Source organism: Podarcis raffonei, chromosome 4, assembly GCF_027172205.1.
Source record: "Podarcis raffonei isolate rPodRaf1 chromosome 4, rPodRaf1.pri, whole genome shotgun sequence".
NCBI lineage: Eukaryota > Metazoa > Chordata > Lepidosauria > Squamata > Lacertidae > Podarcis > Podarcis raffonei.
Genome location: NC_070605.1, coordinates 69541556 through 69554726, shown reverse-complemented (window position 1 = coordinate 69554726; position 13171 = coordinate 69541556). Strand labels below are relative to the sequence as shown.

The 13171-nt window shown below is 40.0% G+C and overlaps 1 protein-coding gene across 6 annotated transcripts in view; it reads left to right on the top strand.

Moving 5' to 3' along the window:
- Positions 1–13171, top strand: part of WWC3 (WWC family member 3) — a 62412-nt gene that overhangs the window by 45695 nt on the left and 3546 nt on the right. For 5 of the 6 annotated variants that reach the window (XM_053387252.1, XM_053387251.1, XM_053387249.1 and 2 more), the window contains 9 exons: positions 620–706; positions 1793–1985; positions 3426–3593; positions 4713–4864; positions 8655–8811; positions 9410–9559; positions 9977–10069; positions 11003–11233; positions 11989–12116. In XM_053387252.1, the coding sequence (XP_053243227.1) occupies positions 620–706; positions 1793–1985; positions 3426–3593; positions 4713–4864; positions 8655–8811; positions 9410–9559; positions 9977–10069; positions 11003–11233; positions 11989–12116 (1359 nt within the window). Of the gene's footprint in view, positions 1–619; positions 707–1792; positions 1986–3425; positions 3594–4712; positions 4865–8654; positions 8816–9409; positions 9560–9976; positions 10070–11002; positions 11234–11988; positions 12117–13171 lie in introns of all 6 variants that reach the window. The other variant, XM_053387250.1, reaches the window with a different exon arrangement.

Genomic DNA, 13171 nt, shown 5'->3' with positions numbered 1-13171 from the left:
GTGCCTGAAGTTCAGTTAGGGTGGTGCCAATGTAATCACATTTGGGAAAGAGTTCTACAGGCTTGGGCCCACAGCTTCTAGCATTTCCAAACTGTGTATCTGAGCCATGGGGAACCACCAACAGAATACTCCTGAGATCTCAGTGTTTGGGTCACAAGATAAGGGATCAGGCAGTCCTTAAGATATCCCAATAAGGACATGCACCTAATAAGTTTATTGAGAGTTGGGTTTTATTCATAACTGACTAGAATTTCAAGTTTCAAGAGACCTATGTGCAATTTTATTTATGGTAAGATGTGAGCAATATTTTCTTGATCTTCATGTCTTTGTTGTATGTGCTCTGGGATGTGATAACGGAATGGAATGTTGTGTTTTTTGTCACCTTCCTTAGTTTTTATTACTAAGTATGGTTCTGTCAGTAATTCACTATGATACAGTCATATAGTATGTTTTTATTATCATTTCTGTATTTTATTTTATTTAAAAGAAGAAGAAGCTTCCAGGGTTTCTGGAAGATAAAAATAGCCATTTGTGCTACATGTGTGATTCTACATGTTTTGTCTTTGTATCCTATAGACCACACATTGGGTCACCAATTAATTGAGAACTTCTTTTTCAGGCATGACAGTGCGACTGAGTGTCTTCTGGTCCATGTGTTGCAGCTCAAGAACTTCACAGGCTTTGCTGTGAAAGAAGGCTGTAAAATGTAAGCTGAAATACCTACATTGGCCTGATTTCTTGCTTTCCATTCCTTCAAGCATCAGAATACAACGCATCTGTCTTACTTGGGGTTTAAAATAGAAAGTGATCCATTTACTTCACGATGAACTCCAGAAAACTTACGAAAAATAATGTTAATATATTTATTTTTAATTAAAGACATTTATAAACTACCATTTTGTCCCATTATGGAGCAGCCAAAGCAGCTCTCACAACATGATAAAAAGAAAAAAGAAAGAAAAAAAGAAAGAAATAAGGAACACTGCAAAGCAGTAAAATATACAGACTCAAAAAGTAAAACACACTGATATTATTAATCAAATTACAAGTTTATGTTTATGTCACAATGAATCGGTAGAGGGGGCGGAATCAGGGATTGGCATGGCCAGGCATCTGTTAGGGGATGCCAGAGTTTCACCTTGGTGAATCTAAAATGGCACCCACCCACTGCAGAACAGAGACAAGAACCAGCTAGGATTTCATAATAAATGTTGCCGCTGGATAAAATATTTGTGGGGATGGGGAGACTGAGGTTAGTGACTGATGGTGGCTGCAAGCAGTCACACTGTACTGGGAATCTGATGTGGGGGCAGCTGCGTTGGCCACAGGCAGGAGATTGTGCCAGGATGGTGCAGTTGCCCATTTGTGGCACCATGCCGAGGGCACACTCACTGGTGCAGGCCTTGCAGTGTTAAGGATATTTGATAAGCAATGACAGTCCCAGATAAATGTTCACAAACACAGGGAAACTGGGAAATGCTGATGTATATCTATAGATTATTCACCAGCATTCCCTTGTGAATGCTTAAGAAGTCTATGCTTTTGAACCTTCATAAAATTCATTTTAGTATTCACATGTAGATATTCGACAAATTTGAGATACTTGCTGTAACACATGCACAGGTTTACAGAGTTTTTCAGTGTGTTGTAATTTAACCTACTAATAGTATAGCGATCAGGGATGCAAAAATGAAAATTATGTTTCGTCCAATTTTATTTAGCAAGTTAAAATGATATCTTACTGCTTCTGTTTACCTGCTATGACTTTTATTTTTATTTTGCCTGTTCTCAGACATGTGAGGATATACTTAGCATCTCTTGAGTCGGGCACATCAACCACTTACTGCTCCAGAGCTTTGGAATTCCAAACTCCCTTAGTGTTGAATGAAGTCTTCCAGATTCCTGTACATTCAAATATTTTGAAGCTGAAATCACTACAGCTTTATATCTGTTCAGTTGGCCATCACCAGCAAGAAGAATTGTTGGTAAGGGGTGCCTTTTTTGTAAAAAAATAATAATCAGGTGTTATGAGTTTGGTCTGGTTCCCGCATAACACTAAGCCTAACAAACTATGGCTTCGTTGAATGAGCAAGTGTGCTGCTGGAAACTTCACCTGGGCTTGTGGTTTATTCTCACAGCAGTAGGACTGAGGGAGAAGTGAACTGGACACAGTTTTCTAAATGTGCACCAGAACACTTAATTGTTCATTCTAAGCCATAGTTTGCCTTAGCTTTACATGAAAACCGAACTATTGTAAATGAAAAAAGTAGTTTCAGTTTTCTCATATCCCTGTGTCTCAGATTTAATCTAATCATCAAGATAATTCCCTTTTTGTTGATGTCATTGGTTTAGGCTATGATGGATGTTCATTTACAATACTCAGCCTGTTAAAACAAAATCTGGTTTATAGTCATACCACTGGCTAATAAAAGTTCCACATTGTATTACTGTTTCTTAAACTGATTCAGCTCTGTTGTTGGAAATACAGAATTGCTCCTCTTTTTCCCCATACATGAATATTTATCAGTTCAAACATCATGTCTAACAACATTTAAGTTGCCTTAACCGTGGTTTGGCTTACAGTCTGGAGTGAGCTAGTGGCTGCAGGATTGCATGGTTACATTTCTGGTTTTTAAGGTGTTCCTCCCTGAAATATTACAATACTTCACTGGTCTTTTTTAGGCCTAACACTAAACTTTGCATTAAGAAAGAGCCCCCTGCTGGTTTACTGACAGGAAACATTCAGTTTAGAAGTAGATGTTAGTGAAACTATTTCCCTCTCCCTCCTTTTTTCTCCCACATGCTTGGGAGACAGCCTACCAAACAATAGCAAGTATATTTACTTAAACCTTCTCTCAATATGTGAAGCCCCAAGCCTTTCACAGGTCATGAACACAGTATCCTCATTTTAGGACATTCCTGTTCTCTCTTAGAACATATCAGAGTATATTGTATGCAAAGGGACATAGATGCATAGAGTTGTAGAGTTGGAAGGGACCCTGAGGATCATCTAGTCCAGGCATGGCCAAACTTGGCCCTCCAGCTATTTTGGGACTACAACTCCCATCATCCCTAGCTGGCAGGGCCAGTGGGCAGGGATAATGGGAATTGTAGTCCCAAATCAGCTGGAGGGCCAAGTTTGGCCATGCCTGATCTAGTCCAACCCTCTGCAGTACAGGAATATGAAGCTATCCCATACAGGGATCAAACATGCAACCTTGGCGTTATTACTCTAAACAACTGAGTTATCCAGGCTGTGTATTCAAATAAAAATAAAAATTAAGGCATCTTTGCAGAATGCCCTACTAAAGGTCCACAGCTGCTTCTTCAGTGTTTTGTATTATAGTAAGACGTAGCCTTGTAGACAGCAAATGTTTTCTCTAGTTGTATGAGTATTGACTCATTTTGCTTCAATGTCTTCCCAGGGCATTGCTCAGATTAGCCTAGCTGACTATGAGAGCTCCAATGAGATGCAACTTCACTGGTACCCCATCCAGATATTCACTGGTTCAGACTGTGAGCAGACAAAAGACAGACCAAAATGTGAAGAAAATGCTTCTCAGATTTTCGAAAACAAAGCTACAATGAAAATGGTATGGCTGTATCTGAGCTTTTCTGAACATGTTTCTCTTGTATGTTTCCTTGTGTGTGATACAAAAGATGTTCTTATAACATTTGATACTGAAAGTTAAGGGTGAGCAAAATGCATATAGCATATGCCTGAATTCAGAGGAGAAATTTTCTGAGGCTAAATAGGGTTAATTTGCAATGATTTAATTGGGTGATACCATTTAAAATTCATATGGATGCTTTTAAATGTATTAGGTCTCTCAACCATTTGTATTGTAATTTATATTTTGTCTTATTCTTTTTTAACCTTTTTGTATGTAGTATATTAATAGTAGAGGTAGTAGTATTTTGGTATATTTTCATATAAAGGCATATTTTAGTCAGTGCTTCTTCAATACTGTAGCAGTGTAGATGATGCTGATGATGTGATTGCTATGGCCATGATGGTTGAAACCACAATAGCAATAAACAGAAACAGTGATATACCTGGATCTGCTGAGAGATACTTGCATTTGAGCTTATTCTCATCAATAGAATTACCGTATTTTTCGCTCTATAAGACGCACCAGACCACAAGACGCACCTAGTTTTTGGAGGAGGAAAAGAAGAAAAAAAATATTCTGAATCTTAGAAGCCAGAACAGCAAGAGGGATTGCCGCGCAGCGAAAGCAGCGATCCCTCTTGCTGTTCTGGCTTCTGGGATAGCCGCGCAGCCTGCATTCGCTCCATAAGACGCACACACATTTCCCTTTACTTTTTAGGAGAAAAAAAGTGAGTCTTATAGAGCAAAAAATACGGTATGTCATTTTAATTGATCTATAGATTACACACCACAACTGCACACATGTGTAAACATGCTCGTGTTTTTCCATATTCAACTATCTAGCCATGTTTGGATTATTGTGAAAAATTTGAGCTACTTCACACCACAGTACTTAAGTTCTAATTTAAATGGTTGAAAGCATGTCAAAATTCTGAATTCAGCCAGAATGCTACTCTGGTTTTAGAGAAATTTCCAACCAAAACTACTTTGTGCTTTTGTTTGAACTTAGTCATTATTGTTGTTCCTTCGAAAGGCTGACTTCAGTTTTTCTGCTAAGAAAATGACTCTCATTTGATTCTAAGTTCAATTTCCATTCTAGGATGCTGTGACTGCCCTTTTAGCTAGGACCACAGCTCAACTGGAAGCTGTGGAGAGAGAATTAGCAGAGGAGAGAGTAAAACTGGAGTACACAGAAGAGGAAATTCTAGAGATGGAGCAAAAGGAAGACCAGCTAGAAGCTGTGTCAGAGAGGTAACTTTTTCAAAAGGGTTAAGACAGAACTTAAGTTTTTAAAATAATTTATGTGTGATTCTGTTGAGATATTAAATGTATCGAATCTTATACAGCATATATCTGTAATCGTTAGCTATTAGATGTAAGCATTAGCTGTTTTATGATATTGGAGCATACATAACCCAATTTCATATTTCTTAGTTCAGATTTGAGTATGCAGAACTTGGCATTTAATGGCATTTAATTTGTTGTTGTTGTTTAGTCGTTTAGTCGTGTCCGACTCTTCGTGACCCCATGGACCAGAGCACGCCAGGCACCTCTGTCCTCCACTACCTCCCGCAGTTTGGTCAGACTCATGTTTGTGGCTTCGAGAACACTATCCAACCATCTCATCCTCTGTCGCCCCCTTCTCCTTGTGCCCTCCATCTTTCCCAGCATCAGTGTCTTCTCCAGGGAGTCTTCTCTTCTCATGAGGTGGCCAAAGTACTGGAGCCTCAGCTTCATGATCTGTCCTTCCAGTGAGCACTCAGGGCTGATTTCATTAAGAATGGATGCGTTTGATCTTCTTGCAGTCCATGGGACTCTCAAGAGTCTTCTCCAGCACCATAATTCAAAAGCATCAATTCTTCGGCGATCAGCCTTCTTTATGGTCCAGCTCTCACTTCCATACATCACTACTGGGAAAACCATGGCTTTAACTATACGGACCTTTGTTGGCAAGGTGACGTCTCTACTTCTCAAGATGCTGTCTAGGCCTGTCATTGCCCTTCTCCCAAGAAGCAGGCGTCTTTTAATTTCGTGGCTGCTGTCACCATCTGCAGTGATCATGGAGCCCAAGAAAGTAAAATCTCTCACTGCCTCCATTTCTTCCCCTTCTATTTGCCAGGAGGTGATGGGACCAGTGGCCATGATCTTCGTTTTTTTGATGTTGAGCCTCAGACCATATTTTGCGCTCTCCTCTTTCACCCTCATTAAAAGGTTCTTTAATTCCTCCTCACTTTCTGCCATCAAGGTTGTGTCATCTGCATATCTGAGGTTGTTGATATTTCTTCCGGCAATCTTAATTCCAGCTTGGGATTCATCCAGCCCAGCCTTTCGCATGATGTATTCTGCGTATAAATTAAATAAGCAGGGAGACAAAATACAGCCTTGTCGTACGCCTTTCCCAATTTTGAACCAATCAGTTGTTCCATATCCAGTTCTAACTGTAGCTTCTTGTCCCACATAGAGATTTCTCAGGAGACAGATGAGGTGATCAGGCACTCCCATTTCTTTAAGAACTTGCCATAGTTTGCTGTGGTCGACACAGTCAAAGGCTTTTGCATAGTCAATGAAGCAGAAGTAGATGTCTTTCTGGAACTCTCTAGCTTTCTCCATAATCCAGCGCATGTTTGCAATTTGGTCTCTGGTTCCTCTGCCTCTTCTAAATCCAGCTTGCACTTCTGGGAGTTCTCGATCCACATACTGTTTGAGCCTTCCTTGTAGAATTTTAAGCATAACCTTGCTAGCGTGTGAAATGAGTGCAATTGTGCGGTAGTTGGAGCATTCTTTGGCACTGCCCTTCTTTGGGATTGGGATGTAGACTGATCTTCTCCAATCTTCTGGCCACTGCTGAGTTTTCCAAATTTGCTGGCATATTGAGTGTAGCACCTTAACAGCATCATCTTTTAAAATTTTAAATAGTTCAGCTGGAATACCATCACTTCCACTGGCCTTGTTATTTGCAGTGCTTTCTAAGGCCCATTTGACTTCACTTTCCAGGATGTCTGGCTCAAGGTCAGCAACCACACTACCTGGGGTGTACGAGACATCCATATCTTTCTGGTATAATTCCTCTGTGTATTCTTGCCACCTCTTCTTGATGTCTTCTGCTTCTGTTAGGTCCCTACCACTTTTGTCCTTTATTATGGTAATCTTTGTATGAAATGTTCCTTTCATATCTCCAATTTTCTTGAACAGATCTCTGGTTCTTCCTATTCTGTTGTTTTCCTCTATTTGTTTGCATTGCTCGTTTAAGAAGGCCTTCTTGTCTCTCCTTGCTATTCTTTGGAAATCTGCATTCAATTTCCTGTATCTTTCACTATCTCCCTCGCATTTTGCTTGCCTTCTCTCCTCCGCTATTTGTAAGGCCTCGTTGGACAGCCACTTTGCTTTCTTGCATTTCCTTTTCATTGGGATGGTTTTCGTTGCTGCCTCCTGTACAATGTTACGAGCCTCCATCCATAGTTCTTCAGGCACTCTGTCCACCAAATCTAAATCCTTAAACCTGTTCGTCACTTCCACTGTGTATTCATAAGGGATTTGACTTAGATTGTATCTTACCGGCCCAGTGGTTTTTCCTACTTTCTTCAGTTTAAGCTTGAATTTTGCTATAAGAAGCTGATGATCTGAGCCACAGTCAGCTCCAGGTCTTGTTTTTGCTGACTGTATAGAGCTTCTCCATCTTTGGCTGCAGAGAATATAATCAATCTGATTTCGATACTGCCCATCTGGTGATGTCCATGTGTAGAGTCGTCTCTTGTGTTGTTGGAAAAGCGTGTTTGTGATGACCAGCTTGTTCTCTTGACAGAATTCTATTAGCCTTTGCCCTGCTTCGTTTTGATCTCCAAGGCCAAACTTGCCAGTTGTTCCTTTTATCTCTTGATTCCCTACTTTAGCATTCCAATCCCCTATAATGAGAAGAACATCCTTCTTTGGTGTCACTTCTATAAGGTCTTGTAAGTCTTCATAGAACTGGTCTATTTCAGTTTCTTCAGCACCAGTGGTTGGTGCATAAACTTGGATTACTGTGATGTTAAAAGGTTTGCCTTGGATTCGTATCGAGATCATTCTATCATTTTTGAGATTGCATCCCAGTACAGCTTTCGCCACTCTTTTGTTGACTATGAGGGCCACTCCATTTCTTTTACGGGTTTCTTGCCCACAGTAGTAGATGTGATGGTCATCCGAACTGAATTCGCCCATTCCCGTCCATTTTAGTTCACTGATGCCCAGGATGTCAATATTTATTCTTGCCATCTCATTTTTGACCACCTCCAACTTACCCAGGTTCATGGTTCTTACATTCCAGGTTCCTATGCAATATTTTCCTTTACAGCATTGGACTTTCCTTTCGCTTCCAGGCATATCCGCAACTGAGCGTCCTTTCGGCTTTGGCCCAGCCGCTTCATCAGCTCTGGATCTACTTGTACTTGCCCTCCGCTCTTCCCCAGTAGCATGTTGGACGCCTTCCGACCTGAGGGGCTCATCTTCCAGCGTCATAACTTTTATATGCCTGTTGTCTTTGTCCATGGAGTTTTCTTGGCAAGGATACTGGAGTGGCTTGCCGGTTCCTCCTCCAGGTGGATCACGTTTGGTCAAAACTCTCCACTATGACCTGTTCATCTTGTGTGCCCTGCTCGGCGTAGTTCATAGCTTCTCTGAGTTCTTCAAGCCCCTTCGCCACGGCAAGGCAGTGATCCATGAAGGGGGGCATTTAATTTACAAGAATTCAAAACCTTGATAGGATCAGTAATGGGTACCGAAATATGTAACACTTCTTCTAGAATCATAACATAATCACTTACACTGCGTCTAGAGCATCCCGAAGTAGCTTTTAAATATTATTGTTGCTGATCTTGTGTCTCACATTAATTTTTTGGGGGGGACTGGTGTTCACAGATTCATAAGAAAATAGAACAGCAGCAGCAGTGGCCATGTGGGGCTAGTTTTCTGGAAGTATTTGCACTGTATTAAACATGCAAAAGGGCAGTGTGAAATTAATTACTGGAACCAAATTTCATTGCTTGATGTATTTTTTCCCCTGCAGAAGTTGGCAAGCAGAATCAGTTGACAGTGGATGTAGTAATTGTATGCAGACTAGTCCTCACCCAGAGTCTTACTGCAGTGAATCATTACACAGTCATATGCTTGCACCTCAAACAGAGCAGTGTACTTCTAAAAAAGTCTCGCCTCCACCTCTAAAGGCAAGTAGAAATAATTGCACTTTCTGCTCCAGTTTTTGCTAATCCTTAACTGGGCTAGGTCAGTGATATCTTTCCAAGATACATCCTCATTTTCTTCTCCCTTGACCTTCAGTACTTTTGTTTGTCTTACAATGGGACGCTGCTTTATAAGCCTGTAAATATTCCTGTTTGTTCAGACCTTTTAACTAACCTGATCTCTTGGGGTAGTTCTGGCCTGCACGTTACTGCCACAGATAATCTGTTAAAAAATTTTATGATTCTGTGTTGTATTTATAGATTATTATTATTATTATTTTAGTTTTGGCTGAAGATTTGCAACTTGTTATAATGGAACTCATTACGCTCAAGCCATTTTTATAATGGTGCTGGACCATAAATAGCTATACTCTAGCGTGCTCTGGAATAATAATAATAATAATAATAATAATAATAATAATAATAATAATTTATATTGTGCCCATCTGGCTGAGTTTCCCCAGCCACTCTGGGCGGCTTCCAGTCGAGTGTTAAAAATAATACAGCACTGGAAATGCTTGTATGATAAGCTGAATGAAAAAATAAGCCTTTGCAACACTTGAAATTTCGATTCTTATTTTAGGTAGATAAGGAGACCAACACAGAAGAAACAGCTTTGCTTCATAAAAACAGAACTGGCCGTCGATCCCGTGGGTCTGCTTTTGTTCGTAGTAGTACCATCGTTCGCTCACAGACATTCTCACCTGGTGCACGAAGTCAATATGTTTGCCGAGTGAGTAGTAATTGTTATTAAACAAGCAGTCTGGAACTGTGACTTTAAAAATTGAACATTATTGTAAATGCTATAGCATTTGCTCTTGCATTTGAACCTGGACCAATAACTGCTTTTTATGTGCTGTCAGGTTCAGTTCCCATATTCTTTTGTTTGAGAGTATGGTAATGTATGTCTTAATGTCTGTATTTTCTTAAATGCACCTTTTAGATAACATTGCTATGGGTTTTGGTGAGGGGAGGTGGTGAAAATAAAAAGACCTAAGGCCCCCAGTGGACGGGCTCAAAGGCAGCACTTAAGTCTGACTGGTTGGCTGATTATTATTTTTCTCCTGAACTGACATGGATAAGTCTCACTTGTGTTGCCGGAATAAAGATTAAAGTATCAATTTCCATTTTGTATCTTTTTTTCTATCAGCTATATCGTAGTGACAGTGACAGTTCTACTCTGCCAAGAAAGTCTCCATTTATCCGAAATACTTTGGAAAGACGTACGCTGCGTTATAAGCAGGTATAGTTGTGACTGTAAAATTTGGGGCTTTGCATTGCTGAGGCATTTTTACAGAAGGAAGCTGAGGGGTTTTTTTTACTACATTGGGATACTATTAAGAATAGTTTGATATGGCATGTATGTTGCATGTATGATCATACACTGCAGCGACAGCTATAAAAATAGTTGGTAGTGTTAGATCAATTTTAAATATGTTCCTGTTGAATTTACTGATTTAGCCTTGATTAATATTGGCAGCAGGATTTAAAAAAATCTGTACTCAGCTTCCTTGGGGCTTAGACAAAGTCTGTACTGGAAAGCCAACATGCAAAGAATACATAGATCAATACAATTCTTAACTTTTTAGAAAGTATCAGCCGCTTTTTAAAGCACTAAATTTAGAATTCTTATGGTTCACTACTGTGAAGATGTAATATGACAACTTGCAGCTCATGGTTTACCAAGACATTGCCTTGTTTGTATTCTCCTCCCCATCTGTTTCCTCTCATGTGAATTCCCTTCTCCATCACATATTTTGCTTTAACAATGGCTTAGTATTACATTTGGCTTCAACACTATTATAGCGGAAGATAACCAGGATTAATCTCATAAAAACATAGTTTGTAAACACAGCTCAAACCATAGTTTTAAATAACATTGGATAGGAGGTTAGCTATAGCCGTGTTCCTCTCAGTGCTGACATAACTCCAAAATATGATTAAAGTGGACCATGAGAAGATGGAATTTCTCCTTCAAAAGGATGCCCACACAAATTCAAACCATGGTTTGAAGTCATCCCTTTGGGGCAATGTCTGTGTCAATTAAACTGGTCCAAATTGCTTCCTAATATTTTGGTTCATTTCAGGAGAATGCACAATATCTTGTGGTTGGAGGAGAGGCCCAGGCTTGCTTGCATTGGAGACTTATTATTACATTTTTGTTTTAATATGTCAGCAATCCTGTAGATCATCTTTGGCTGACCTTATGGAGAGGACGTCACTAGACCTGGAGCTGGATCTCCAGGCATCCAGAACAAGGCAGAGGCAGTTGAACGACGAATTATCTATCTTGAGAGAGTTGCGGCAGCGCCTGGAGGATGCCCAGCTTAGAGGTCAGACTGATCTGCCTCATTGGGTGCTTCGGGATGAACGATTTCGAAACTTGCTGAAGGAAGCGGAGAGGCAGGTATGGCACATTGGGGCCTGCAGATTATTGCATTCAAGGGTATTATGTTATGCAGAAAGCTCCAATATAAGGAACTGAGCTTCACAATTTTTAAACATTTTAAAAATTGTGATCTTTGCCCTAGTGAAATTGTTACAGAGCAGACTGTAATGGTTGGTTATCTTACTCTGCCTGGGACAGGTAGTTTTATGGGAGGCCCTTCTACTAATGGAAGGGTAGCCTTGGTAGTTCTGCCACCCTCAGAAGTGTAGGGAATATCAGCCTGGGAGATGGCTTTCTCTGTAGCAGCTCCTAAATTATGGAATTCCCTCCCCATCTCATAATGGTATAGCTTCTGCTATATGCTGAATACACACTTCTCTACAGTGGCCATTGACACCTGAGGTATATATATTTAGAATCCACTCTACTGATTTAAAAATCATTTTAACTTAATATTGTATTATTGTAACCTGCTCTGGGACTTTTTAAAGAAGAATGGGTAAGATGTAACAACAACAACAACAATTTTAAAATGTATATTCCTGTTATGTACAAGGAAGGATTTTTCTCCTCACACGCAGGTGGTGTAGAAGTTAGGGAAGTTTCTCAACACAAAGACTTACAAGGTAGCATGGTTAGCCCTGCCTTTGAAGAAAGTGGGAGATGTCATCCAAATGAGGTTTCCTTCAGTCCAAGGAAAAAGACTGAGCTTTTATCCTAAGCCCCGTGTTCCTCTTACAACTTATTTTTTATTTCATATACATCCTCTTTAGACAAGGCAGACCAAATTTGAACATCGTCAACAACAAGCAGCAGAAAAATTGCTTAAAAAGGCATCCAAAGAAGTTTACCAACTACGTGGTCAAAACCAGAAGGAGCCTATTCAGGTTCAGACCTTCCGGTAAGTAAAGTGTAAACTAAATATGGTTTTACCCCACTCCTTTCAAATGTATTCCAATGTACTGGATGTCAGATTCCTTGAAATGTTCAGTCAAGTTGTTATGTGTTTGTTTCTTCTCTATGCACTGCTTATTCCTGAACATTTCTACAGTTTGATTTCAAGTGGGATTACTAAATCTAATATCTGCCTTGCATTCTGGATAACAGTAATATATAGAATAACAGTAATATATAGAAGTAGTTTTAGTGTGTTAGAGCCAGACACTTTAAAAGTGGATGTTTTCTTTAGCATTTTGTACATTCAAAATATTCAAAAAATATTTTTGAATCATGGAACTGTGTCTCCAGAAGGTGATCAAGTATGTATAGGGGGTGGGGGTTTAAATGAAAAAGTGAGGTCTAAATATTTAACAAATAAAAGCAGAGAATCGGCAGGATCTCCAGATTAAGGCCTAGTTCTCATTACGGTGATCAACCTGTGTCTGGGCTGTACAACTTCCAACTTCAGGTGGACTCAATAGAATTGAGGGTGGTAGCCAACTAATGTGTTCCGACAGCACAAAGATCTACACTTACACAATGGAACTTTTACCCCCTCCTGCCCCACTCTATGTGCCCCTAAACCTGTTCTTGGGGTTCCCCCAACCCTCTAGAGCATATTTGCGGGGTGGCACAGCCGGGGGGGGGGGAGTTACGTTGTGCAGTTGTAAATCCTGGTACTGACAGAATGAGTTAGCTCCCTGAAAAGGCAGTATACAACTTATTGCGTAGCCTTGTCTTCTTCCTAACATGCCAGCTTCATATGTGGAGATTTTTGTTTCGTAGTGACTTTCAGTCTGAAGTGATCTAGCCCAGACACAGGTTTACCATCTCAGTGAGAAGTAGACCTAAGACAATTTATGATAGGTCCCCTTAATACAGAGATCCTGAGAGCTAGCACTTGGAAGAATTAAAAATACGTGGAACATTTGGGATGCACCCGCTCTTAAACACTGAAGTCACATTTACAGATTTAGCCATTTTTCAGTTGTAGCTTTGCCTTTTCATTCATGTATA